Raw genomic sequence first — 24056 nt, 5'->3', positions numbered from 1 at the left:
GATGGCAAAGGCCTTGTGTCTGGTTGTTTATTGTGTCTCCACAACCTAAAATAGTGCCTGGTGCCTCAATAATTGTTAAAGAATTTGAATGTAGCTATTGAACAGAAACTAGTATCATTCATTTTAAATCTTAATCTGTTGCTTGCAGTTCATTGCTTAAATGGATATGTTTTATTTAGCATTTATGATACTTTTCTCTCTTTTAAAAATAAAATAACTTTTTGGTGAGATAAGGCCCATGAGGATACAAATATTGATGGAATATTCTTTCTTGTATGGTTTTGAAAATTACTTAATATGTTAATTTTATATAGTTAATACATTGAATATATAAAACCATTGGACATAAATTTCAAAATATGTGTAGTTTTTTTCTTTTTTTGTATTTTTTGAATGTGGCTTTGTTTTTTAAAAAAAATTATTGAAGTATAGTTGATTTGCATTGTTGGTTAGTTTCAGGTGTATAGCACAGCGATTCAGTTATACATACATAAGTATATATGTTCTTCAGATTTTCCTCCCTAATAGGTTATTACAAAATATTGAGTATAGTTCCCTGTGCTATACAGTAGGTCATTGTTGGTTATCTATTTTATATATAGTAGTGTGTATATGTTAATCCCAAACATGTATTCCTCCCCTTCTTTCCCCTTTGGTAACCATAAGTTCGTTTTCTATGTGTGTCTGTTTCTGTTTCATAGATAAGTTCATTTGTATCATATTTTGGATTCCACATATAAGTGATATCATGTGGTTATTTGTCTTTCCTTGTCTGACTTCACTTAGTGTGAAAATCTCTAGGTCCATCCATGTTGCTGCAAATGGCATTATTTCATTCTTTTTAATGGCTGAGTAATATTCCATTGTGTGTGTATATATATATATATATATATATATACACACATATACATATACATATACATATACATATATATATATATATGACATCTTTATCCATTCATCTGTCAGTGGCCATTTAAGTTGCTTCCATGTGTTGGCTATTGTAAATAGTGCTGCAGTGAACATTGGGGTGCATGTATCTTTTTGAATTATGGTTTTCTCTGGATATATGTCCAGGAGTGGGATTGTAGGATCATATGGTAGCTTTATTTTTAGTTTTTTAAGGAACCTCCATACTGTTCTACATAGAGGCTGTACCAGTTTACATTCCCACCAACAGGGTAGGAGGGTTCCTTTTTCTCCACACCCTTTCCAGCGTTTATTATTTGTAGACTTTTTGATAATAGCCATTCTGACTAGTGTAAGGTGATACATCGTTGTTGTTTTGATTTGCATTTCTCGAATAATTAGCAATGCTGAGCATCTTTTCATGTGTCTTTGACCATCTGTATGTCTTTGGAGAAATATCTATTTAGATCTTCTGTCCATTCTTTGATTGGGTTGTTTGATTTTTTGATATTGCACTGTATGAGCCGTTTGTATATTTTGGAGATGAGCCCCTTGTTGGTTGCATTGTTTGAAAATTTTTTATCCCATTCTATCGGTTGTCTTTTCGTTTTGTTCATGGTTTCCTCTGCTGTGCAAAAGCTTTTAAGTTTAATTAGGTCCCATTTGTTTGTTTTTATTTCCGTTACTCTAGGACAGCGGCCCCAACCTTTTTGGCACCAGGGACTGGTTTCGTGGACGACAATTGTTCCACAGACCGGGGTGGGGTGGGGTGGGGTGGGGGGATGGTTTCAGGATGATTCAAGCGCATTACATTTATTGTGCACTTTATTTCTATTATTATTACATCGTAATATATAATGAAATAATTATACAACTCACCCTAATGCAGAATCAGTGGGAGCCCTGAGCTTGTTTTCATGCAACTAGATGGTCCCATCTGGGGGTAATGGGAGACAGGGACACCCGAAGTGTGTTGCTTATGTCCACTCTACTCTGTGATCTCGTTTTGGTTGCTGTCCCTGTAGAAAACCCTGCTTCACAAGGATAGGATGTTGGAAATGGAAGCAGGCTTTTCAGTGCTTTTGTGGCAATCTCAGGATATTCCACCTTGACTTTAATCCAGACTGTATGGAGATTTGAAGTTGACTCAAACATACTTTTAAGGCCACCATCATTTGCTGTCTCAAGCAGTTGATTCTCTTCTAGCATGGACGAAGTCGATTCACCTGGCTTATTCACAAATGGGTCACGGATCCATACCTTCCCGGTTCGGGAGTCTTTTGTGATTGGGAAGTAATGCTCACACTCTTCTGAAAGCTGAGATAGGTGATCATGCACTAGTGGGAGAAAGAAGGCCCTGGCTCAGTCTCTTTCAAAATCTCTGCTAATGTTTGAAACATGTCAAAAATCCCAACGTTCACTTGTCACCTCCATAATTCCAGTTTGACTTTGAATACAGCCACTTTATCTGCCAACTTGAACACAGTTGTCATTCTCCTGTGAAGTGACAGATTGAGTTCGCTGAGCAGGTTGAATATGTCACACAAGTAAGCAAGTTTTGCGACCCATTCTGTGTCACTGAACTGTAGTGCCAGTGGTGACTGTTTTTCTAAAAGAAATCTCAGGAGCGGCTCTTGTAACTCAAAAACTCTGGCCAGTGATCTACCTTTAGAAAGCCATCTCACTTCTGTGTATAAGAGAAGACGTGTGTGCTCTGTGTGCATCTCCTCACAGAACTGTGCAAACAGATGGGAGTTAAGGGCATGTACTTTAATGTGGTTGATAATGTTAATCACATCCTGCAAAACGTTAAGTTCAGGTGACATTTTTCAGCTAACCAGCCTTTCTCTACGGATGACACAGTGCGTAGACTCACATTCATAAGCGACCTCTTTGACCCAAGTGGTGAAGCCAGAAAGCTGTCCAGTTGTGGCAGGTGCTCCGTCGGCACATATACTGACACAAAATGACCAATTCAGGGCTTCCCTGGTGGCGCAGTGGTTAAGAATCCACCTGCCAATGCAGGGGACACGGGTTCAAGCCCTGGTCCAGGAATATCCCACATGCCTATGTGCCACAACTACTGAGCCTGTGATCTAGAGCCTGCGAGCTACAACTACTGAGCCCGTGTGCCACAACTACTGAAGCCTGTGCGCCTAGAGCCCGTTCTCCACAGCAAGAGAAGCCACCACAAGGAGAAGCCCATGCACCGCAAGGAAGAGTAACCCCCACTTGCCACAACTAGAGAAAGCCCGCACACAGCAATGAAGACCCAATGCAGCCAAAAGTAAATTAATTAATTTAAAAAAATGACCAATTCAGTTTTCCTGATATGTCCCGATAAATCCAAAGAGTTGAATAGTTCTGCAGCTGTGGTGTTGGTTGGCAACAAAAGTGCACATAACTTATCCTCATGCACATCCTTCTGAAAAATATATTGCACAAAAAACAAGCGTTGTTGCCTTGTTGTCAACGTCAGTAGACTCGTCAACGTGGATTGCATACCACGGTGACTCATTAATCATCTCTAACAATTGTGTCTCAGTATCCTCTGCTGCTATTTCATCAGTTCATCTAGTTATGGTGCTAGCTGCAAGAGGAATACATGCCACCTTTTGAACTGCAGCCTCTCCTAAAAGTTCCCGACAAATGTCCTTAGCAGCAGGCAGGATCAGCTCTTCACCAATAGTAAAGGGCTTCTTAGCTTTAGCAATGTGGTTGGGCACTAAGAAAGATGCTCTCAGTGCAGACACATTTGATGAAGTGGTGGCCTTCAATAATTGCTTCTGTTCTTCGTGTCCATGTTCTTTTCTTTTGAAAAATTCCAAAGGCTTGTCTTTTAATGCAGGGTGCTTGGTCTCCATGTGGTGAAGCAGTTGAAGGTTTCATGGCTTTGTTGGATAGCCAGTTGCCACATATTATACAAAAGCAGGCTTGGAGAATGTGAATAACTTGTTGCAATGAACCCGTAATTATGTAGGACTCTTGGTATTTTCTTTTAAATACAGCTTTCTTTCTGTTGGCAGTCTTAGTGTCTTCTGCTGTCTCATCATTGGGTCTTTCCCCATTTTCAAAGAAGCTCTCCAGAGACGTTTGTTTTTTATGCATTTTGGCTAGGGTTAGCTTGTGGGCTTACCAAAACTCTTACTGAGACAAGTGCGCAGTGCGGGAAGGAGGCACAGTGGAAGTGGTAAATAAAATAATGGGTGGGCCACGCGTGGACTAAATAAGTGTTGGATTCTGACTCAAAGCCTGCCACTAGATGCAGCTGTACAATTGAAGTACAGCAACTCACTTGCCACTATAAAGCCTGCCACCAGATGCAGCTTAATTGTCACTTGTCACTCACTGATAGGGTTTTGATATGAGTCTGCAAGCAATTGATTTATTATGGTCTCTGTGCAGTCAGACCTCTCTGCTAATGATAATCTGTATTTGCAGCCACTCCCCAGTGCTAGCATCACTGCCTCAGCTCCACCTCAGATCATCAGGCATTAGATTCTCATAAGGAGCATGCAGCTTAGATCCCTTGCGTGCACAGTTCACAGTAGGGTTTGTGCTAATGCGGCTGCTGATCTGACAGGAGGCGGAGCTCAGGCGGTAATGTGAGCGAAGGGGAGCAGCTGTAAATACGGATGAAGCTTCGCTCACTTCCCCGCTGCTCACCTCCTGCTTGCGACCTGGTTCCCCCCTGCTGTGCGACTGGGGGGGGGCGGTTGGGGACCCGTGCTCTAGGAGACAGATCCAAAAAGATATAGCTGCAATTTATGTCAAAGAGTGTCCTGCTTATGTTTTCCTTTAGGAGTTTTGTGGTACCTGGTCTTACAGTTAGGTCTTTAATCCATTTTGAATTTATTTTTGTGCATGGTGTTAGAGAACGTTCTAATTTCGTTCTTTTACATATAGCTGTCCAGTTTTCCCAGCACCACTTATTGAAGAGACTCTCTTTTCTCCATTGTATATTCCTGCCTCCTTTGTCAGAGGTTAATTGAGCATAGGTGTGTGTGTTTATTTCTGGGCTTTCTATCCTGTTCCATTGATCTACGTGTCTGTTTTTGTGCCAGTACCATACTGTTTTGATGACCATAGCTTTGTAGTATAGTCTGAAGTCAGGGAGCCTGATTCCTCCAGCTCCGTTTTTCTTTCTCAGGATTGCTTTGGCTACTCAGGGCCTTTTGTATTTCCATACAGATTTTAAAATTTTTTGTTCTAGTTCTGTGAAAAATATCATTGGTAATTTGATAAGGATTGCATTGAATCTGTAGATAGCCTTGGGTAATATAGTCATTTTGACAATATTGATTTTTTCCAATCCAAGAGCATGGTGTATCTTTCCATCTGTTTGTGTCATCTTTGATTTCTTTCATCAGCATCTTACAGTTTTCGGAGTACAGGTCTTTTATCTCCTTAGGTAGGTTTATTGCTAGGTATTTTTTTTTTGATGTGATGGTAAATGGGATTGTTTCCTTAATTTCTCTTTCTGATCTTTTGTTGCTAGTGTATAGAAATGCAACAAATTTCTGGGTATAATTTTGTATCCTGCAACTTTACCAAATTCATTGATGAGCTCTAGTAGTTTTTTGGTAGCATCTTCAGGATTTTATATGTATAGTGTCATAATTATCTGTTGCTTGTAGTTCACTGTTTAAATGGATATATGTTTTATTTAGCATTTATGATACTTTTCTCTGTTTTAGAAATAACTTTGGTGAGGTAAGGCCTATGAGGATACAAACATTGATGGAATATTCTTTTTTGTATGTTTTTGAAAATTACTTAATATATGTTAATTTTCCATAGTTAATTAATACTTACATTGAATATATAAAACCACTGGACATATTTCAAAATATGGGTAGTTTTTTTTCTTTAAATACCTATTGCTTTGGAAGGCACTTTGAACACAATTTGATGAAATACCCTTCTTTTTACCAGTAGGTGGTGCTCTTGGTCATGGTTACTATTGTTACAAAACAAGATTTTAGAATTTTAAAGAGAACAGCTTTTAAAAATTAACATTTCTTTGTTTTCCAGTTCAGTTGAGCAGTAGACCGTTCAGACAGCATAATCACTAAAATATGTGTCTTAGACGAGGACAACTTACTGTAGCAGTAGTTGTCCAAAACATTGAGCAGAACAGGGTGTCCGTATGTACCTACATATCGGTTAAATTTTATCAGGGAAGTTGACCCCAAGTGACATGTAACTGTATCATTCCAGCCATTGAGCTGGTTGTTCATGGGGTGGATACCCTAAGCAGCAGAAGTTACAGACTGACTGTCAAGGAAGGTGAAAGAGAGAAGCAGCAAGACAGTCAGACAAGAAAAGTGGAAACAGGAGGAGGAATGAATGGAAAGGGGGTCTTTGAGAGTTGGCTTGCTCTGTGGTGATTCTTGCTGATTACAATGAGCTTTCCTTTTGCCACTAAGAGACAGTGCTTTTTAATTTTCCCCAACATCGTACTTATATGTTGTCTCTGCCGTTGCAGGAACTTTGTGAGAATTTCAGTATATGGAAACACTGTCTGTGTTCCAACTGGTGTATATTCCAAAGGTCTCAGTGTAAATGCAGGACCAGAATATTGCATGTCAGTCAGTCAGCCAGCCTTACTCTTAATGACTCCTGAACTCTCATGGACTTTTAAAGTAAGTTTTGCCTTCTTTCTTTCAATGATTTATGTACCATTTTTGGTTTACTACATTCAAAGGAGAAAAACTACGTGTAATAGTCTTACATGAGGTGAAAGAGGCCTTATACTTATTTCATTTACTAGAGAGAAAAGTAGCGAGTAGCATGTTTATCCACAGTGATGCTGCATGGCAAGAAATAGATCTTTTATCTTGTCTAAAGACTAGTTATGAAACAGTGGATTTTTGATATGATTTGATTATAACTGAATAAATTACATATGACTGATATCACTGCTCAATTTACTTACTTTTATTTATTTCTTGTGTCTGTCTTTTAAATGTAGGCTCCCTAAGGTCTTTGTTTTGTTCATGTTTGTATCCCCAGGACCTGCCATGTGATGGGCTTTAATAAATATTTGTCAAATGAAGGGCTAAATTAATGAATGTGGAGTAGGAATGCAGCACACCTCACTTGAATATTTTTCTAACACTGTATTTGTTACAATTAATTTATGTAGTACCTTCCAAAGAGCTCAGGAAATAGAGTGTTCACATACATTTTCATTTATTCTCAAGCCAACTGAGATAGGAAAGGACAGATATATATGGCAATATAACTTTTAATATAATTAAAAGTGGCCATGTTAGGCAAAGAAATAGTTAAAAATTGGCAGAGGAAAACAGAGTGATAGGAAGCAAAAAGAATGTATCATTTGACTTCCAATCAGTGCTTTCCCTGATAGGCAGTAGTTTTTAGAATTTGAAATGTTGGAGAATCTTTCTGGCTTTTTTTTTTTTAACTTGTTATTGAAGTGTAACATATAAACAGACGTACATAAACCCTAAGAGGACTGCTTCATTGAACTTTTAAGACTTGATTTTTTTTTTAGAGCAGTTTTAGGTTCACAGCAAAACTGAGGGCTAGTAGAGGGATTCCCCATACACCCCCTGCTTACACACGTGCATCGCCTCCCCCAGCATCCACATCCCCCACCAGAGTGGGACAGTTGTTATAAGTGATGAACCTGCACTGATACATCATAATCACCCCAAGTCTAACACCACGGCTCATTCTTGGTGTTGTATGTTCTGTGGATTTGGACGTATGTTTAATGACTTTTGTCATTATGGTACCATGCAGAGTATTTTTACTGCCCCCAAACTTCTCTGTGATTTGATGAACTTCTTTCAAAATGAAAATACCCATCAGCATTCATATTAAGAAAAGACATTGTCATTGGCACCTCACCAGGAGTAATTACTAACTTGATTTCTAACTGTGTAGATTCGTTTTTTCTGTTTTTGTACTCTGTGTGACTGACTTCTTTGAGTCTGGCTTCTTTCATTCTTTTCATTTACTGTGATATTTGTGATACCTATGTTACTGCATGTAGTTGGAGTTTGTTTATTCTCATTGCTGTGAACCTCAGAAAATTTGTCCCTTTCACTTTATCTAACAAGAAATATTAAAGACTTATGCGGTGCTCTGGGCAGAATATAATTATTAGGCAGTTATAAAATCTACTGTCCTCTTCTGTAATAGCAGAAGATTAGTCCCATGAGTTTGGTCAGAGATTTTGGAAACTAATAGAGAACAGAAATATTTGAACACCATAATTACATACGTATGTGCTGTGGAGATCAGTTGAATCAGTTGTATGTAGTAGCAGAAATTTTGTCAGGGTGAAGTTAATTGTTTTGCTGTTAGATCAGCTCATAATGTCAGGAACAAAAATCCAAACTCTTCTTCACTGGCCCCTAAGATAGTCTGATATTTCCCTACTTTTCCTTAAAATATTTTAACTTTCAGTTTGTTGTTTCCCAGGAAGCACCATGGCTGTCGTGATTCCTGCGTTGCTGCGAGGCTTTGTGGGGGCCATCTGCGCTCAGGCTGCTTCGAGTAGACTGACACCCAGCGCTTTGCGCCACCTTACTCTAAGCAGGTGAGTTGTCACCTTCAGTGTCATTTGAGGTTGATTTTCAAAAAGACCTGACCTGCTGATGATCATGGGAGGCATATTGTAACATCTTGCTTACACGTGCATGCTGTCAGTGGATCATTAAGCTTTAGTTAGATGTGCAGATTTTCATGGGCCGCTTTCTGGGATCCATGATGTTATATTGTATTGTGGATAGTCATGCTGTTGCTTTCCAGCTACAGGTATGACAGGTATTGGATAGTCACGATAATTACTAGTGTAATTAATTTTCAGGAGGATAATACTTAATAACCTAATTTTACTTTCTATTAAAGCGTAATGAAATCCAAAAGGAAAACTGATCACTTGGAGAGAACTGCAGATGTCGTTCGCCGGGAGGTTTGTATCTTGGGCCAGGGCAGGTTCTCCTCGCTGGCAGGTGGCACGCAGTTAGGACTGGCTTACTGAGAGGGCATTACATGAGCTTGATCCCTGTGAAGACAGTCAGGGCAAGTTTGTTATTTTTCTCTTCAGAACTTTTCTGAACAGGGCATATGACAACTGATTTGAAAAGATGACAGCAAAATACTCAAATTGTTCCCTTTAAACTTGGAATGGATGGATTTTTTCTTTTTAAATAAATAAATTTATTTATTTATTCATTTTTGGCTGTGTTGGGTCTTTGTTGCAGCACGCGGGCTTTCTCTAGTTGTGGTGAGTGGGGGCTACACTTTGTTGCGGTGCGTGGGCTTCTCATTGCGGTGGCTTCTCTTGTTGTGGAGCACAGGCTCTAGGCACGTGGGCTTCAGTAGTTGTGGCACGTGGGCTCAGTAGTTGTGGCTCGTGGGCTCTAGAGCGCAGGCTCAGTAGTTGTGGCGCACAGGCTTAGTTGCTCCGTGGCATGTGGGATCTTCCTGGACCAGGGATCGAACCCATGTCCCTGAATTGGCAGGCAGATTCTTAACCACTGCACCACCAGTGAAGTCCTGATGGATTTGTTTTTGATGAAGGAAGTGTAGCAGCAATGGAGGGAACTATCCTCACAGGCATAAGGTTTAAGGTTTAAGGTTATATTTTAGGGATAGAACTTCTTTTAGAGCCTACATTTTACGAGTAGCTTGCTTTTTCTTTCTTTCTTTCTTTTTTTTTTTGGCACCATGTCTCAAAGTCCTTGTTCTTATCCCTACTTTAGAACAACTTCCTATTTCATCAAAAGGGAGAAAGCACTAACATCTGAGAAAGGAAGGTGGACGAGCTCCTGTTACCCCTTGCCATGTGCAGATATTTTCCTCCATATTCAGACCATAGAAGTGCTAATCCACCAACCCAAAGGGGTGTCGAGGGCTGGGAAATAAAGGATCCTCACCCTTTATCTCTGTGAGTAACCCCATTTTCTTTTAAAAGTGTCAGTTGGATATTTGATTTTGCTTTTGAATGATTCTTCACGTATTTGAAAATACTTAGCTTAGTTTTGTAAGTGTATTTAAACTAACAGTTAGAAAACTATTTCATATAAGGAAGGATTATACACTTCTATAAACATGGTCAGAAATTGCATTGTCGCAGTAGTTTAATTTTTAGTGTTAATAATAGAATATACTTTAATGTAAAAGAGTATTATTTAGACCCCACCCTCAAGCTTATTCTACTTTCAGAAAATTGCTTTGGGGCCAAGAGTGGTGTGTTTGTGGATTCAGCTTTAAGCCAATGTGTTTTTGAGGAGTTTATGTAAAGTAGTTCAGCATAATAGATTTATGGCTGTGTGGGAAAATATGCTTTTCCCGCTGATGATAAATCTGAAAACGCTTTTTTTTGGTTTGTTCAACACGCAAAAATGCTGACTCTGTAAAAGTGAGATTTGTTAGAATTTTTTTTTTTAAAGTGAAACCTTGCCAGCTTTGAAGAAAAAGCAGTTTATTTAACAGGTTTGGACTGTACTCTCTTCTGTTGTATTTTGAGGCAGGTAGAATTACGAGTTGGGTTTGGCAAACTTTTCATAAGGAGCCAGATAGTATGTTAGGCTTCCAGGGCCACCCTGTCTCAGTTACAACTACAAAACTCTGCCTTTGTAGTGTGAAGATAGCCCTAGACAACATGTAAACAGATTGTTGTGGCTGTGTTCCAACAAGACGGCATTCACCAGAACACTCAGATTTGGCCTGTGGGTCGATTGTAATTTGCCAATTCCTGAATTCAAATTTTACAGGACAGAATTTCTGAGACTTCTGAGGGGTTATTTTGAGCCAAGTTTAAGAAAACTGCACAGAAAGTTAATGGAAACTCCAGTAGTGTGATTGAGCAGTTGAGAGTTGTAATGCCTGGAAGTCAGAATTACAGGGTAAGTCCAGCCATGGTATCAGCTAGGTGGGAGATTTTCCAGTTGCACCTCCCCTCCTTCTCTGTTTCTCATTTCTGCTCCTCTACCACACAGAGTGAGAGTGGGGTGCTGGGGGGTGGAGCTGGATAAGCCAGGTGGTGCCTGGAACCACGTCCTTAGTGGTGTAAGGTCATCAGGGGCTCACCTGCATCCCTCCAGAGTGCAGGTCCTAGCCATGGAACAGGCGCTCAGCTTGGACTTCTGGAAATGACCAGCACCTCTGGTCAGGCCAGACCACTTTCTCCTCTCTTGTCTGCAGACCCTGCCTTCCCTTTGTACGGCTAGCATACCGCACAAAACTCCCCATGTGTCATTTGCCCTTCAGTTCCAGCCTGTGAGGCAGCCTAAGGATAGCTTGGCATCTCCATGTTACAGCAGAGGCAGCAGAGCCTGGGGCCAGAGGGAAGCTCCAGGTCTCTGATTCCTAGGCCAAAGGACCCTGCTGCTTCCTGGAGTGGGTCCAGAATGGAGCTCTCACCCACCCGGAAGTGTCCTTTCTTTACTAGGCCTGGGGTTCCCTCTGGAGAATTTACTGAATGACCATATTATGATGTTAATATCTCTTACTTGGGGCTGTAACTGTAAGCTGTCTGGAGTCCTGCTGATGAGGGAAACTGAGCTCTGAACTGAATGACATTTGACTGTGATGCTGTGGCTAGGACTTACAAAACTATGTTGAATAAAAGTGGCAAGAGTGGGGCTTCCCTGGTGGCGCAGTGGTTGAGAGTCTGCCTGCCGATGCGGGGGACACGAGTTCGTGCCCTGGTCTGGGAAGATCCCACATGGCGCAGAGCGGCTGGGCCCGTGAGCCATGGCCGCTGAGCCTGCGCATCCGGAGGCTGTGCTCTGCAACGGGAGAGGCCGCAGCAGTGAGAGGCCCGCGTACCGCAAAAAAAAAAGTGGCAAGAGTGGACATCCTTGTCTTGTTCCTGATCTTGGAGGAAATGCTTTTAGTTTTTCACTGTTGAGTACGTTTGCTGTGGGTTTGTCGTATATGGCCTTTATTATGTTGAGGTAGATTCCCTCTATGCCCACTTTCTGGAGAGTTTTTTATCATAAATAGATGTTGAATTTTATCAAAAGCTTTTTCTGCATCTAATGAGATGATCATATTGTTTTTATTCTTCAGTTTGTTAATATGGTGTATCACACTGATTAATGTGCCTATATTGAAGAATCCTTGCATCCCTGGGATAAATCCCACTTGGTCATGGTTTATGATCCTTTTAATATATTGTTGGATTTGGTTTGCTAATATTTTGTTGAGGATTTCTGCATCTCTATTCATCAGTGATATTGACCTGTAATTTTCTTTTTTTGTGGTATCTTTGTCTGGTTTTGGTAGCAGAGTGATGGTGGCTTCATAGAATGAGTTTGGAAGTGTTTCTTCCTCTGCAGTTTGTTTGGAATAGTTTCAGAAGGATAGGTGTTAACTCTTCCCTATTTTAATTTAATTTAATTTTTTTATTGGCATATAATTGCTTTACAATGTTGTGTTGGTTTCTGCTGTACAGTGAAGTGAATCAGATATATGTATACATATATCCCCTCCCTCTTGGACCTCTTCTCTAAAGATCTGATAGAATTCTCCTGTGAAGCCATCTGGTCCTGGACTTTTGTGTTCTGGAGTTTTTAAATCATAGATTCAATTTCAGTACTTGTAATTGATCTGTTCATATTTTCTGTTTCTTTCTGGTTCAGTCTTGGGAGATTGTACCTTTTTAAGAATTTGTCCATTTCTTCTAGGTTGTCCATTTTATTGGCATGTAGTTGCTTGTAGTAGTCTCATGTGATCCTTTGTACTTCTGTGGTGTCTGTTATAAATTCTCCTTTTTTGTTTCAAAGTTTGATTTGGGCCCTCTCCCTTTTTTTCTTGATGTGTCTTGCTAAAGGTTTATGAATTTTGTTTATCTTTTCAAAGAAGCAGCTTTTAATTTCATTGATCTTTTCTGTTTTCTTAGTCTCTATTTCATTTATTTCTGCTCTGCTCTTTATGATTTCTTTCCTTCTTGGTGTTTTGTTCTTTCTCTAGTTGCTTTAGGTGTAAGGTTAGGTTGTTTGAGACTTTTCTTGTTTCCTGAGGGAAGCTTGTATTACTATAAACTTCCCTTTCAGAATGGCTTTTGCTATGTCCCACAGGTTTTGGATCATCATGTTTTTGTTTTCATTTGTGTTTAGGTATTTTTTTATTTCCTCTTTGATTTCTTCAGTGATCTGTTGGTTGTTTAGTAGCATATTGTTTAGCCTCCACATGTTTATGTTTTTTGCAGTTTTTTCTTGTTGATTTCTAATCTCATAGCATTGTGGTTAGAAAAGATACTTGACATGATTTCAGTTTTCTTAAATTTACTGAGGCTTGCTTTGTGGCCCAGCATGTGATCTGTCCTGGAGAATGTTCCATATGCGCTTGAAAAGAATGTGTATTCTGCTGCTTTCAGATGGAATGCTCTGTAGATATCAATTAAGTCCGTCTGGTCTAATGTGTCATTTAAGGCCTGTGTTCCCTTATTGATTTTCTGTCTGGTTGATCTGTCCATTGATGTAAGTGGGGCGTTAAAGTCTCCCACTATTATTATGTGACTGTCAGTTTCTTTTATTTCTGTTAACATTTGCCTTATATATTGAGGTGCTCGTGTGTTGGGTGCATATATATTTACAATTGTTATATCTTCTTCTTGGATTGATCCCTTGATCATTATGTAGTATATTTCTTTGTCTCTTGTAACAGTCTTTATTTAAAAGTCTATTTTGTCTGATATGAATATTGCTACTCCAGCTTTCTTTTGATTTCCATTCGCATGGAATACCTTTCTCCATCCCCTCACTTTCAGTCTGTATGTGTCTCTAGATCTGAAGTGGGTCTCTTGTAGACAGCATATATATGGGCCTTGTTTCTGTATCCATTCAGCCAGTCTATGTCTTTTGATTGGAGCATTTAATCTGTTTACTTTTAAGGTAATTATCCATATGTATGTTCTTATTGCCATTTTATTAATTTTGGATTTGTTTTATTAGGCCTTTTTTCTTCCTTTCCTCTTTTGTTCTCTTCTCGTGTGATTGATTATCTTTCGTGTTGTTTTTGGATTCCTTTTTCTTTTTCATGTATATATCTATTACAGATTTTTCGTTTGTGGTTACCATAAGGTTTTGATATAGCAGTCTGTATATATACATGATTGTTTTAAATTGCTGGTCTCTTAATTTCAAATGCATTTCATATATCCTGCCCTTGTACTCTCCTCCTCATGATAACTGGTTTTGATACCATATTTGTGTGTGGATGATTTCCTACTCTTACTATATGTTTGCCTTTACCAGTGAGCTTTCCTCTTTCATAATTTTCTTGTTTCTAGTTGTGGCCTTTTCTTTTCCACTTAGAGAAATTCCTGCAGTATTTGTTATAAAGCTGGTTTGGTGGTGCTGAATTCTTTTAGCTTTGCTTGTTTGTAAACTTTTGATTTCTCCGTCAGATCTGATGAAAGCCTTGCTGGGCAGCGTATTCTTGATTGTAGGTTTTTCCCTTTCATCACTTTAAATATATTACATCACTCCCTTCTGGCCTGCAGCATTTCTGCTGAAAAATCAGCTGATAGTCTTATGGGGATTCCCTTGTATCTTATTTGTTGCTTTTCCCTTATTGCTTTTAATATTTTCTCTTTGTCTTTAATTTTTGCCAGTTTGATTACTGTGTGTCTAGGTATGTTCCTCCTTGGGATTAATACTTTTTTAATTGTACTAGTGTACTTCTTTTAGAAGCCTATGCCTTATCCTACAAATGCCTTATGTGTATTGTTGCCTGTTGTTTACAAAGCCCTCGATTAGACAATAAGTTGTTATTTGATTCTCACAGCCACCCTGGTGCTTATCCCCATTGCACAGGTGAGGAAAGTAAGGTTTCAGAGATTTAGATAGGATGACCCTGCTTTCTGTTTGCCTGGGGTAGTCCTCGCTTATAACTCTTCCTCTGGTATAATTGTCAGTAGCACCCCCTTTTCACCTTCACAAGGGCCCTGTTTTGGGTGATAAATTACATTGTTGGCCTAAGTTTAAAGGACTTGTTCAAGTAAATGGAAAACTCAGCCCTTGAACTCAGATCTTTGTTATCAAATTGGTCTTTCTTTCTAATATAGCAGAGGATCGTGACACTTGATTTAGACAAAGTTCAATTGAGCAACAAAATGGGAGGTAAATTTCACACAGCCATTTCTCTGTTCCAGATCAAAACTTCACTTAGTATTACCGGGCATAACAAACGTGGGAGTTACTACTGACACAATAAAACCAAATGACTGGGCTTCTGAGTCAGAGACATTTGGGGATCCTGTGAGTCCCATTGCTGGTTATTGAGTGCCGAGAATCTGCTTGACTTTGGGTTTTGCTGAGGCTTGGATTTGAGTGGAATAGGCTGCTTAGTTGGAGAGCTGGATCGTGTTCTGAGTTTAACTCTTAACACTTCTCTGCTAGTCATCACCTGTACATTTGGGAAAGGTTGTGTGCTGGAGCGGCCTTCTTCAAGTTGGGAGGTGGGGGGGCATTTTTTTTAATATGGACTGTTTCCCAGCAGTTGGACAGCTAATTTGCTTTGACTGATGGTCAGAGAACCTTTTAGAGATTATCCAGATTGAGATGAACAGTACTTGGCATTCACGGCACTGTCAGCTCTGACAGAGCAGAGAGTGGTGGGGAGACCTCAGGCACCTAGAGGCAGCTGGGGGCTTGTGGGGGGGTGGGCCCCAGTCTCTTGGAGAATCTCCCAGGGGGGTGCAGTCTGATGGCCCTGGCAGCTGGCCTCCAGCTCCTCAGGTACCCAGCACCCTGCTGTGAGTGGAGGCCTACGAAGAGGGAAGCCACTGTAGCCACAGAACCTGGCATAGTGCTGACATGACATAGGCACTCAGTACCTGTTTCATTGAGTAGAATAAACAAGTGTTACTCCCACTGTGGACAAAGAATGTCGCCTGCCCATTTCAGTAAACAAAGGATATTGGGGCCATCAAGCCATCAGCCACTGTAGCCACCATCCCCCATGGTGCACACTGAGGGGATTCAGGATGGAGAAAAGCAGGATACTGGCCCTAGATAGCCAAGGTGCATATCAAAGGAATGATTTCAATAAGCTCAGACTCTTGCATCTTCCCATACGTAGAGAAGCACTAAATTCATTAACTCGAGATGTCTGTTTTTTCTTTAATTAGCAGTAATCTTTTTTTTTTTTTGCGGTATGCGGGCCTCCCACTGTTGTGGCCTCTCCTGTCGTGGTGCATGGGCTCCGGACGCGCAGGCCTAGCGGCCGTGGCTCACGGGCCCAGCCACTCCGCGGCATGTGGGATCCTCCCGGACCGGGGCACAAACCTGTGTGCCCTGCATCGGCAGGCGGACTCTCAACCACTGCGCCACCAGGGAAGCCCTAGCAGTAATCTTTTGATGGTCGATTACCTGGGTTTTTGCAGAAACTCCTATATATCCTGGCTCCTCCCTTACCTATTTGGACCAGTATCTCAGAGCTATCTGAGAGGCTGTATCCTAGACTTAAGTCTGCAGTAAGTCCACAGAATAAAGTATAATTCTCAACTTTTAGGTTGTGTATTTTTTTTCACTCGACACCTCTTCTGTGGCTGATTACCTGTACTGCCTTGGAGAGTCCCTTTGTAAAGTAGGGACAGTGATGATATGCAGATAAGGCCTGTGAAAATGAGAACTTCCCTCACCTGGTACTTCTTAACTAGACCCAGAACTTAACTTGTTAGTGTCTGAAATATATAGTGTCATTGCTTTTCACGGACACCCTTTTTTTCAACAAATTAAGTAATCTAAGAGGTGGCTCTTTTCCATTTTTCCCTTAGGGGATCCAATCAAATGAAACAGACATGCATTGAGTGCCTGCTGTAACCTAGCCCCATTCCAGGTGTGGGGAATACAGCAGTGCATGAGGCAGGTAAAGCCCCTGACGTATGTGGGGCTGGTAAACCAGAAATGTCAGATGTGATAAACACTGTGAAGGAAATAAAACAGGGTAATGGGGTCATGGGTGTTGGGAGCGTTATTTCCTATTGGTTTGTAACGTTTGGGCTGAGACTCGAGTAAGGAGGAAAGCCAGCCAGCCTAGTGCACAGCATTCCTGGCAGAGGGACTGGAGAGTGCGGAGACTTTGAGGCAGGAACGAGCACCACGTGTTCAGAGAAGGTGATAGATGAGAGGTAGGAGGGCCCAGGTCATGGAAACTGCTGTGGCCTTGGACAAGGAGTTGGGGTTTTATTCTCAGGGTGACAGAAGGTTTAAAGCAGGGAAATGACGTGTGGTTTACATTGTAAGTGGGTCATCTATTGGCTCGGTAGAGCTCTGGGCTTCTGCGGTGCTTTGACACCAAGTTGGAGGCTACTGACATAGTCCGCGGAGAGATGACGGTGGCTTAGGGTAGCGTGGTGGGGTTGTGGGTGGGGCTGATGGGATTCACAGGTGGGGCGGGGGGCGTACAGCTAGTGAGAGGACAGGAGACCAAGAGACTTCTAGTTTGGGATTTGAATCATCGGGGTAGATGATGGTGGTGGCACATATTTACTAAAATAGAGAAGAACAAGTTTGGAGGAGGGGGATAAAGAGCTCAGTTTGGGGATAATCTGGGGTGGGAGGTAGATGGAGTTACAGATGAGACAAGATCAGACATGAGCTTTGTCACCTCACATCAGCTGTTCAATGTGGGTCATGGCTACATGGAGATTCATTATATTATTTTTACTAGTTTTGTGTATGTTTGATGTTTTCCATAATAAAAAGGAAGAAACTTTGAGAGATAAAAGAGTTCTATGTTGGATGTTTTGTTTGAAATGGAAATTGAAGTCAGCAGTTGGGTATACGAGATTGGAGTTCACTGCTGGAGATGAAAAGTTTAAGCCACATAGAGAGGAGAGGGAGAGGGCCTGGCACTCAGCCTGGGGCATGTCAACATCTAGAGGTCAAGCAGGAGAGGAAGGGCCAGCGGAGGAGATGGGGAAGCAGGGGCTGACCAGGCAGGCGGGCGATCAGCAGGTGTTGGTGAAGCCAGGAGGAAAAGTGTTTCCGGGAGGGAGCAGCCAACCACGTGGAAGTTTGCTGAGAGGCCGTCACTGGATATAGCAGAGTGGATAGTGGGCCACCGGAGTGGCTGGCTTCAGTTCAGTGCATCGCTGAGCGTGAACGCCTGATGGATGTGTTGGGGAGAGGGTGGGAAATAGGGAAGTGGAGCCAGGACCATGTATCCCTCTGAAATTTTTTATGTGGATGGTAGCAGAGAAATGGGGTAACAGCTGGGTTAAGGGAGAGGCTTGTTTTAATTGTTATGTTTTCAGAAGCAGCAAAGCACAGTGGTCAAGTGCCTGGATTCAAATCTCGGCTTTGCCACTTACTAGCTCTGGGACCTCAGTTTTCTCACATATAAAATGGGGATGATAGCAATACCCACCTCTTCGGGTTGTTGTGACGATGGAATGAATGCTGTACGTGGAGTGGCTAGCCGGTGGTGAGCGCTGTGTGTAGGCGTTTGCTGCCGGTGTCCTTATGTGAGGCGGCAGACCCAAACGCGAGTGTGTTGTCATGGAGACAGGGGAGCGGGGAGTGATGCATGAAAGAGTGAAGGCTTGAGGGGGCAGAGAGCAGACTCAGCCCAGGTGGATGGGTGAGTGTTTGGGAGGAGCAGGGAGAGCACATTGTCACAGCAGGCCGTGGTGTTGACGGCACACACCGTTGAAGAGGTTATACAGTTGACAGAATTGTGTGGTCTTTCCTTGTCAGTAATTTACTTCAGTAAAACCATTTTCTTTTAATCAGATTCCTACTCATCAGATTGGTGTTCAGCCACAGTTAAAATCATGTCTCTGGGCCTTGGTGTCCTTATGTGTAAGATGACACACTATTCTGGATGATGACTACATTTTCCTTCACCTCTGAAATGCTCTGTGCCCCACCTGTGTTTTTGTTTCAGGTCGTCTCTACTACTGACTTTGTCTAAATTTTTAAGCCAGCAAATGAATGAATGGGAGTGAACAGGGGAAGGCGGCCAGGTTTCCCAGAGAAAGGCCCATTTCCTGAACAGAGACTTTTGTAGCAGCAGTAACATCAAAATATCGTCCATAAAACCCTTTCAGTCAGCATGATGGCATTTCCTTTTAGATGCTGACTCTGACAAAGCATTAAAAAAGTGTGCTAGTAAAAGTTGGCAAATGTATTGTTATTTTACTGAACAGTAGAAGAGTCTAGATGTTATTTTATGGAAAACTTCATTTCCTGCCATGTGTTTTAACTTAGGACATGGCTAGTTGAGGTTTCAGTTGCGAAATCTTTTGATCCATTGAGAACAAGTACAAATGTTAAAACATACAGTTTCTCCATCATGTTTTGCTTATTCACTAAAAGTAGAGAAAGAATGGCATATAACCAGAGCCATAATCATGGCTTAATTATATGAAATAGCTTCAGAATAAAATAAAAGACACGGCCTTCAAAAAGATTTTGCTAATGTTTTTAATCCCCATTGCTAGAAATCTTTGTATAGTAAACAGTATTTATATTAAGAAAATAAGGTGTTAAGAGGGAGGCATGTCTTTAAAAATCATGAATTGTGCAAAGGTATTTTGTGTGACCAGTTATAGCAGTTTTGCCCAGATTATTTGGACTAATAGCAACAGGTATGTTGCCTTTTGTATTAATACCAGTAAGCATAAAGCATCTGGGATCATTTTTGGTCATGGGGGCTATCCAGATGAAAACAGAACTTTTTCAATGGGAAGTATAACTTCTTTCCCTTCTTCATTGAATTTATTTGGACATTGGCAGATGATTGTTGAATTCATTTTATGTAGTCTAGCATTTGTTGGTCAAGCATGCTCATGTTTCAGCTGAAATTCTCTGTGCCTTTCCCCACCTCCCCTGTGATTATGAATGTCATTTCCCTGTGACCAGGTGACTCTTTGGGATGTGTTTAAAGCTTATACATATCTAGCTTTTAATGAATCTGACAGATGCCCATTAAACTGTTACAAATGAAATAATCTAGCTCTTGGCTGTGTTTTTGCAGATTATTGTATTGAAAGAAAATAATGACTTTACAAAAACAAATGTTTCTTTTTTGTAAACCTAAAAAAATAAGAGTAATAATGTCATGAGAGTCCTCTGCTGATTATTACTTTGTAATAAGATACTTAAAATAGAGTGTGTGGCAAACAAAGGAAGATTCCTATTCTACTGAAGAAATCCCTGCCTTCCCTGACTTTTCCACAGTTTTGAACATGAATTTAGATTTTCTTTAGCGGTCCCCCACTTGCTTTTTTTTTCTTTTCTTTTCTTTTCTTTTTGTTTTTTTGTTTTTTTGAACAACAAATAACTCCTGAATTTCTACTAACCTTTGTTTTGGAAACCAATTTTAAGTCACTTTAAGTTAGAGTTTTCGTTCATTCTGCAGATATTTACTGAATCTTAACTATGTGTTTGGCCCCATGCTTGAGGCAGGGAAGTGACCTAGATGGAAATTCTATCCAGTACGTGACCTCAGGAGGCTTGTGGTCTGTGTGTGGAAAAGATCTGTTCATGAGTATTTATATTTACATTAAATGTGCTAAGTATGATAAGACAGGCGGAAAAATTTTATTGGCAGAGTTGAGAGGATGGAGAGGAGAGGGAGGACCTGGGTGAGGGGTGGTGTTTGAGCAGGGCCGGGGGGCCTGGGTGGGAGGGTGACAGGACTGAGGGCGGGTGCCTGCCCAGAGACCTCAGCAGGGCTTTGAGAGGGAGGCAGGTGTCAGTTGCCTTTAAGGACTGGCAAGTCGTCCAGTTTGGCTGGTAAACCAGGAGGAGCTCAGGCTGGCATGAGTTACCAAGGCCTCTGAGCATTTTGTTTGTAGTTGAGAGTTAGGGAGACCTTGGAGGGTTTTGAGCTGGTGAGTAACTCGGTGAGGTCAGAACATGAGGAATATTCGCCTGTTGTCTGTTTTGAGAGAGATAAGAAGGAGGCTGAGGCAGAAACTCAAGCGAGAAGAGCAGAGTTCTTGGCTTAGGATGGTGGTGGGCGAGCAAGGGGAGGAAGAGGCGTGAGCTGAATTCGTGGAACTGGCCTGTGTTAGCGATGAACCAAGACTGTGTGCGCAGGTACCAGTAGATCATGGATTTGACTTACTGACTCCAAGGTCGATCCAGAATTGAAACCTTGGCCTGAAACCTTGGTCGTGAAAGGCGGCTGCTTTTGCGGGGCCCTCTGAGGGCAGGAGCAGCCTTCTCCACCTCTGCGCCTCCAGCGCCAGGCACCAAGTTCAAGAAAGGTTTGTGGAAGGAATGAATATGCTGGGTTTAGTTGTGCACATCAGTGCGTTTGCCATTGGATCAGGACTTTCAGGTGGTCAAGGGCCAAGCAGACCTGGGTGTGAATCCTGACACGGCCATTCCTGAGTGATCTGGAGCAAGTTACTGAACCTTTCCACTTCCTCATCTGCAGAATGGAGGGTAACAATACTGTCTCTCGGGATAGAATATGGTTATTCATATTAGCTGAATGAATTAATGCACATAAAACATTTAGCTCAGCACCTGGCGTACACCTGAGATAAATGCTCCTCAGACGTTGGCTGTTTTTACAGGGGCATGTAGATGTGAGCCTGTGATTGGCAGAGAAGTAACAGTGAATTGGGGTGGAGGGTTGTAGCTTTGGGAGTGCTTGAGGGCCTCAGCCCGGAGGTGAAGAGGGCGCAGGAGTGAGGCAGCTCAGAGGAAGCGCCTGGTAAGGAAGTGGGAGGAGGGGCGGAGAAGGGGCAGGAGGACCAGGTCAGAGAGGCAGGAGGGGGTCGGGAGAGTTCAGTGTCAGCCGTCCCAGGCAAGGAGGGTGCTTCAGGATGGAAAGGAAGTAGGAAGCATCAAATTCAGAGAGACCAGGGACGCTTGGAAGGGAGGCTGAGAACTGGGACTGGATGTTGAGTTTGGTTGTTCGGCAAGACATCCACCAAGCTTGGGAGAAGTCACAGGAGAGCAGAAGCCAGGTTTCCCATGGGTGCAGAGAGCATCAAGGGAGCAGGGAAGGTTCTGTTGGATGAAGAAGTATAAGTAGAGGCCAGTGTTAAAGGCAAGATTTCCAGAATAGCTTTTAAAGACGGTATGGCTTTTAGGTTTGTTCTAGCAAAACAATGAATAGGCTGTGGTACCAAGACCACCATGCTTTATAGTGTGTACTGTTGTCCATGAGAACAGCTCCCCGGGGTGTGCGGCGCTTGGTCTGCGAGTCCCTGCATGGCGGCACTGGTGAGGTGGCATGTGCGATCGTAAATGGATAAAGTGTGAGATTTCTTGTAATAATGAATAAATACTGATAAATTCATTATAATTAATGCAATAAGATACATAAAAACAGACACTTAAGGAGCACTTACTGTGGGCCAGCAGCGTTATGTGTGCTTTGCATATGTTGTCTCCTTTAATCTTCCCACCAACTCTGTGAGGTACAGGTGCTGTTATTCTCATCTCCCAGCTGAGGCGGCCTAGGGTCACACGTGTGGCCAGGGTCACACAGCTGGTAAGTGGTGGCACCAGGCTTCAATACCAAGCAGTCTAGCTGTAGAGCCTGTGCTGTTAAAAGCCGTACTCTGCTGCTTCCTCTTTGCTGCTGAATTGTTGAGGATGAGCAGTTAGCATTAGACATCATGTCTGATGAGTCAGGGGGTCTAGAGGAGCAGGTTGAACCTGGAGGAGAGGCTGGTGGGAGCTGGTGAAGCAGCGTTTCATGCAGGGCGGGGGTGGGGCCAGGCTCAGAGGCTCCAGAGGGGATATTCACCCCACTTGCTCTCAGGGAGAGGAGGAGAGAGAGGACTGGCAAAAATACAGAGAAAGAGAGGCAGGGGATTTTACAGGAGCAAGAGAAAGGGAGAACATTTTAAGAGGTTTGTTGAGGTGGCGAGGGAGACCATCATCATCTGGAGAATTTTCCCGTGGATTTTTAAGAATTGTCTCCCACTGATAGTTTGACTTGACTTGGTCCTATTGGAAAAAAGGGGCTAGGGGAGCTAGCATTAGGGTGGGAGGCTCACTGACCTCGACAGATTCCCAAGGCGCCCCCTAATGGAGCTGTGAAGGTAACACAGTCAAGGAGAAGGACTGTGTTTGGTCACCTGCTACTGATTTGATTTGCTGCCAGAAGTGGAGCTGAAGGGCAGTAGGTGGAGGAAAGAGTCATATTGTCTTTTCAGCCCTGTTGTGAAGAAATCCCAGGTTTGGGAGGAAGAGAAACCCACAGGCGGAAGAAACAAGGAATGTAGGAAGTAGAGGCATTTGGAATTTGAGGGGTGTTGGAGGCATGGATGTCACTGAACTGAAGAGTACCTGACTCAGACCTTTTTAGGATTTTCTGGAAATCAGATACATCGTTTAAAATAGTGTTTGTCCAACGATCTGTGGCAAAGGGCTGTTTTTGTTGTTTGAAGGTTGTGAACTCTTTATATCTTGTAAAATATAATAAACAATGAATTAGAAAAAATAAATGAAGAAAACAAAGGCACAAGGAGTACAAACCCAATTTGTTGTCTGTCATTAGATTAAACAGGCACACAACTTACTCTGTGAAAATTGCTTAAAATAAAAAAAAGTTTCTAAGTGCTTGGCTTTTAATTTCTGAAGTCAGCTTGGCGTGGGCTTCTGGAGGGCTCAGAACAAACACAGGCTTGTGGCTGACGGTGGGTCTCATTTACGTGCATAGCGCTGACAGAGCAGTCAGGCTCCAGGCAGGGCTGCATGGGGCTCCGGTGCCCCGGCTCTTCCCCAGAGCACCCAGCCTCGTGCGTGGCACACACTGCACGCTCCACTAATACACGCTTGTTAAACGGTCCCTCTCAGAGGTGAGTTTTGTATGCAGAATAAAATTCTCCCAAAATAATTAAAATTTGTTCACCTGGTGGTAGGCAGAATTCTAAAGCAAAGTGTGCTTTACTTTGTTTTGCAATTTTCAAAACCCACATCTTTGTAGATTTTTAAAAAAACCCAAAAACCTACCTAGCAGAAAGCCACAGTTTGTTCCTGAGTTGTGTGCACCTAACCTCAGCCACTGTGGTCTTTTGGCTCCAGGTGGTGTCAGCAGCTAAGGTGTGTGGAGCAGCTGATGAGTCCCCATCTGTGAAGAGGCTCCGCCTGCTTGTAGCTGATAAAGACTTTTCTTTTAAAGCCGGCCAGTGGTAAGTGGCTTTTCTGTTTCCTAAGTGTGTGTGTGTTCAAGGTGCC

General features: G+C 42.0%; 1 protein-coding gene across 2 annotated transcripts in view; it reads left to right on the top strand.

Moving 5' to 3' along the window:
* Positions 1–24056, top strand: part of OXNAD1 (oxidoreductase NAD binding domain containing 1) — a 55784-nt gene that overhangs the window by 3760 nt on the left and 27968 nt on the right. Inside the window, exons 2-5 of one of the 2 annotated variants that reach the window (XM_082655244.1) lie at positions 6398–6554; positions 8365–8482; positions 8794–8857; positions 23904–24010. In XM_082655244.1, the coding sequence (XP_082511370.1) occupies positions 8373–8482; positions 8794–8857; positions 23904–24010 (281 nt within the window). In that variant the 5' untranslated portion in view covers positions 6398–6554; positions 8365–8372. The remainder of the gene's footprint in view (positions 1–6397; positions 6555–8364; positions 8483–8793; positions 8858–23903; positions 24011–24056) is intronic. The other variant, XM_082655245.1, reaches the window with a different exon arrangement.

Source organism: Grampus griseus, assembly GCF_964374135.1.
Source record: "Grampus griseus genome assembly, chromosome: 5".
Classification (NCBI taxonomy): Eukaryota; Metazoa; Chordata; class Mammalia; order Artiodactyla; family Delphinidae; genus Grampus; species Grampus griseus.
The sequence above is the reverse complement of the archived record's forward strand: the minus strand, read 5'-3'. Positions and strand labels throughout refer to the sequence as shown.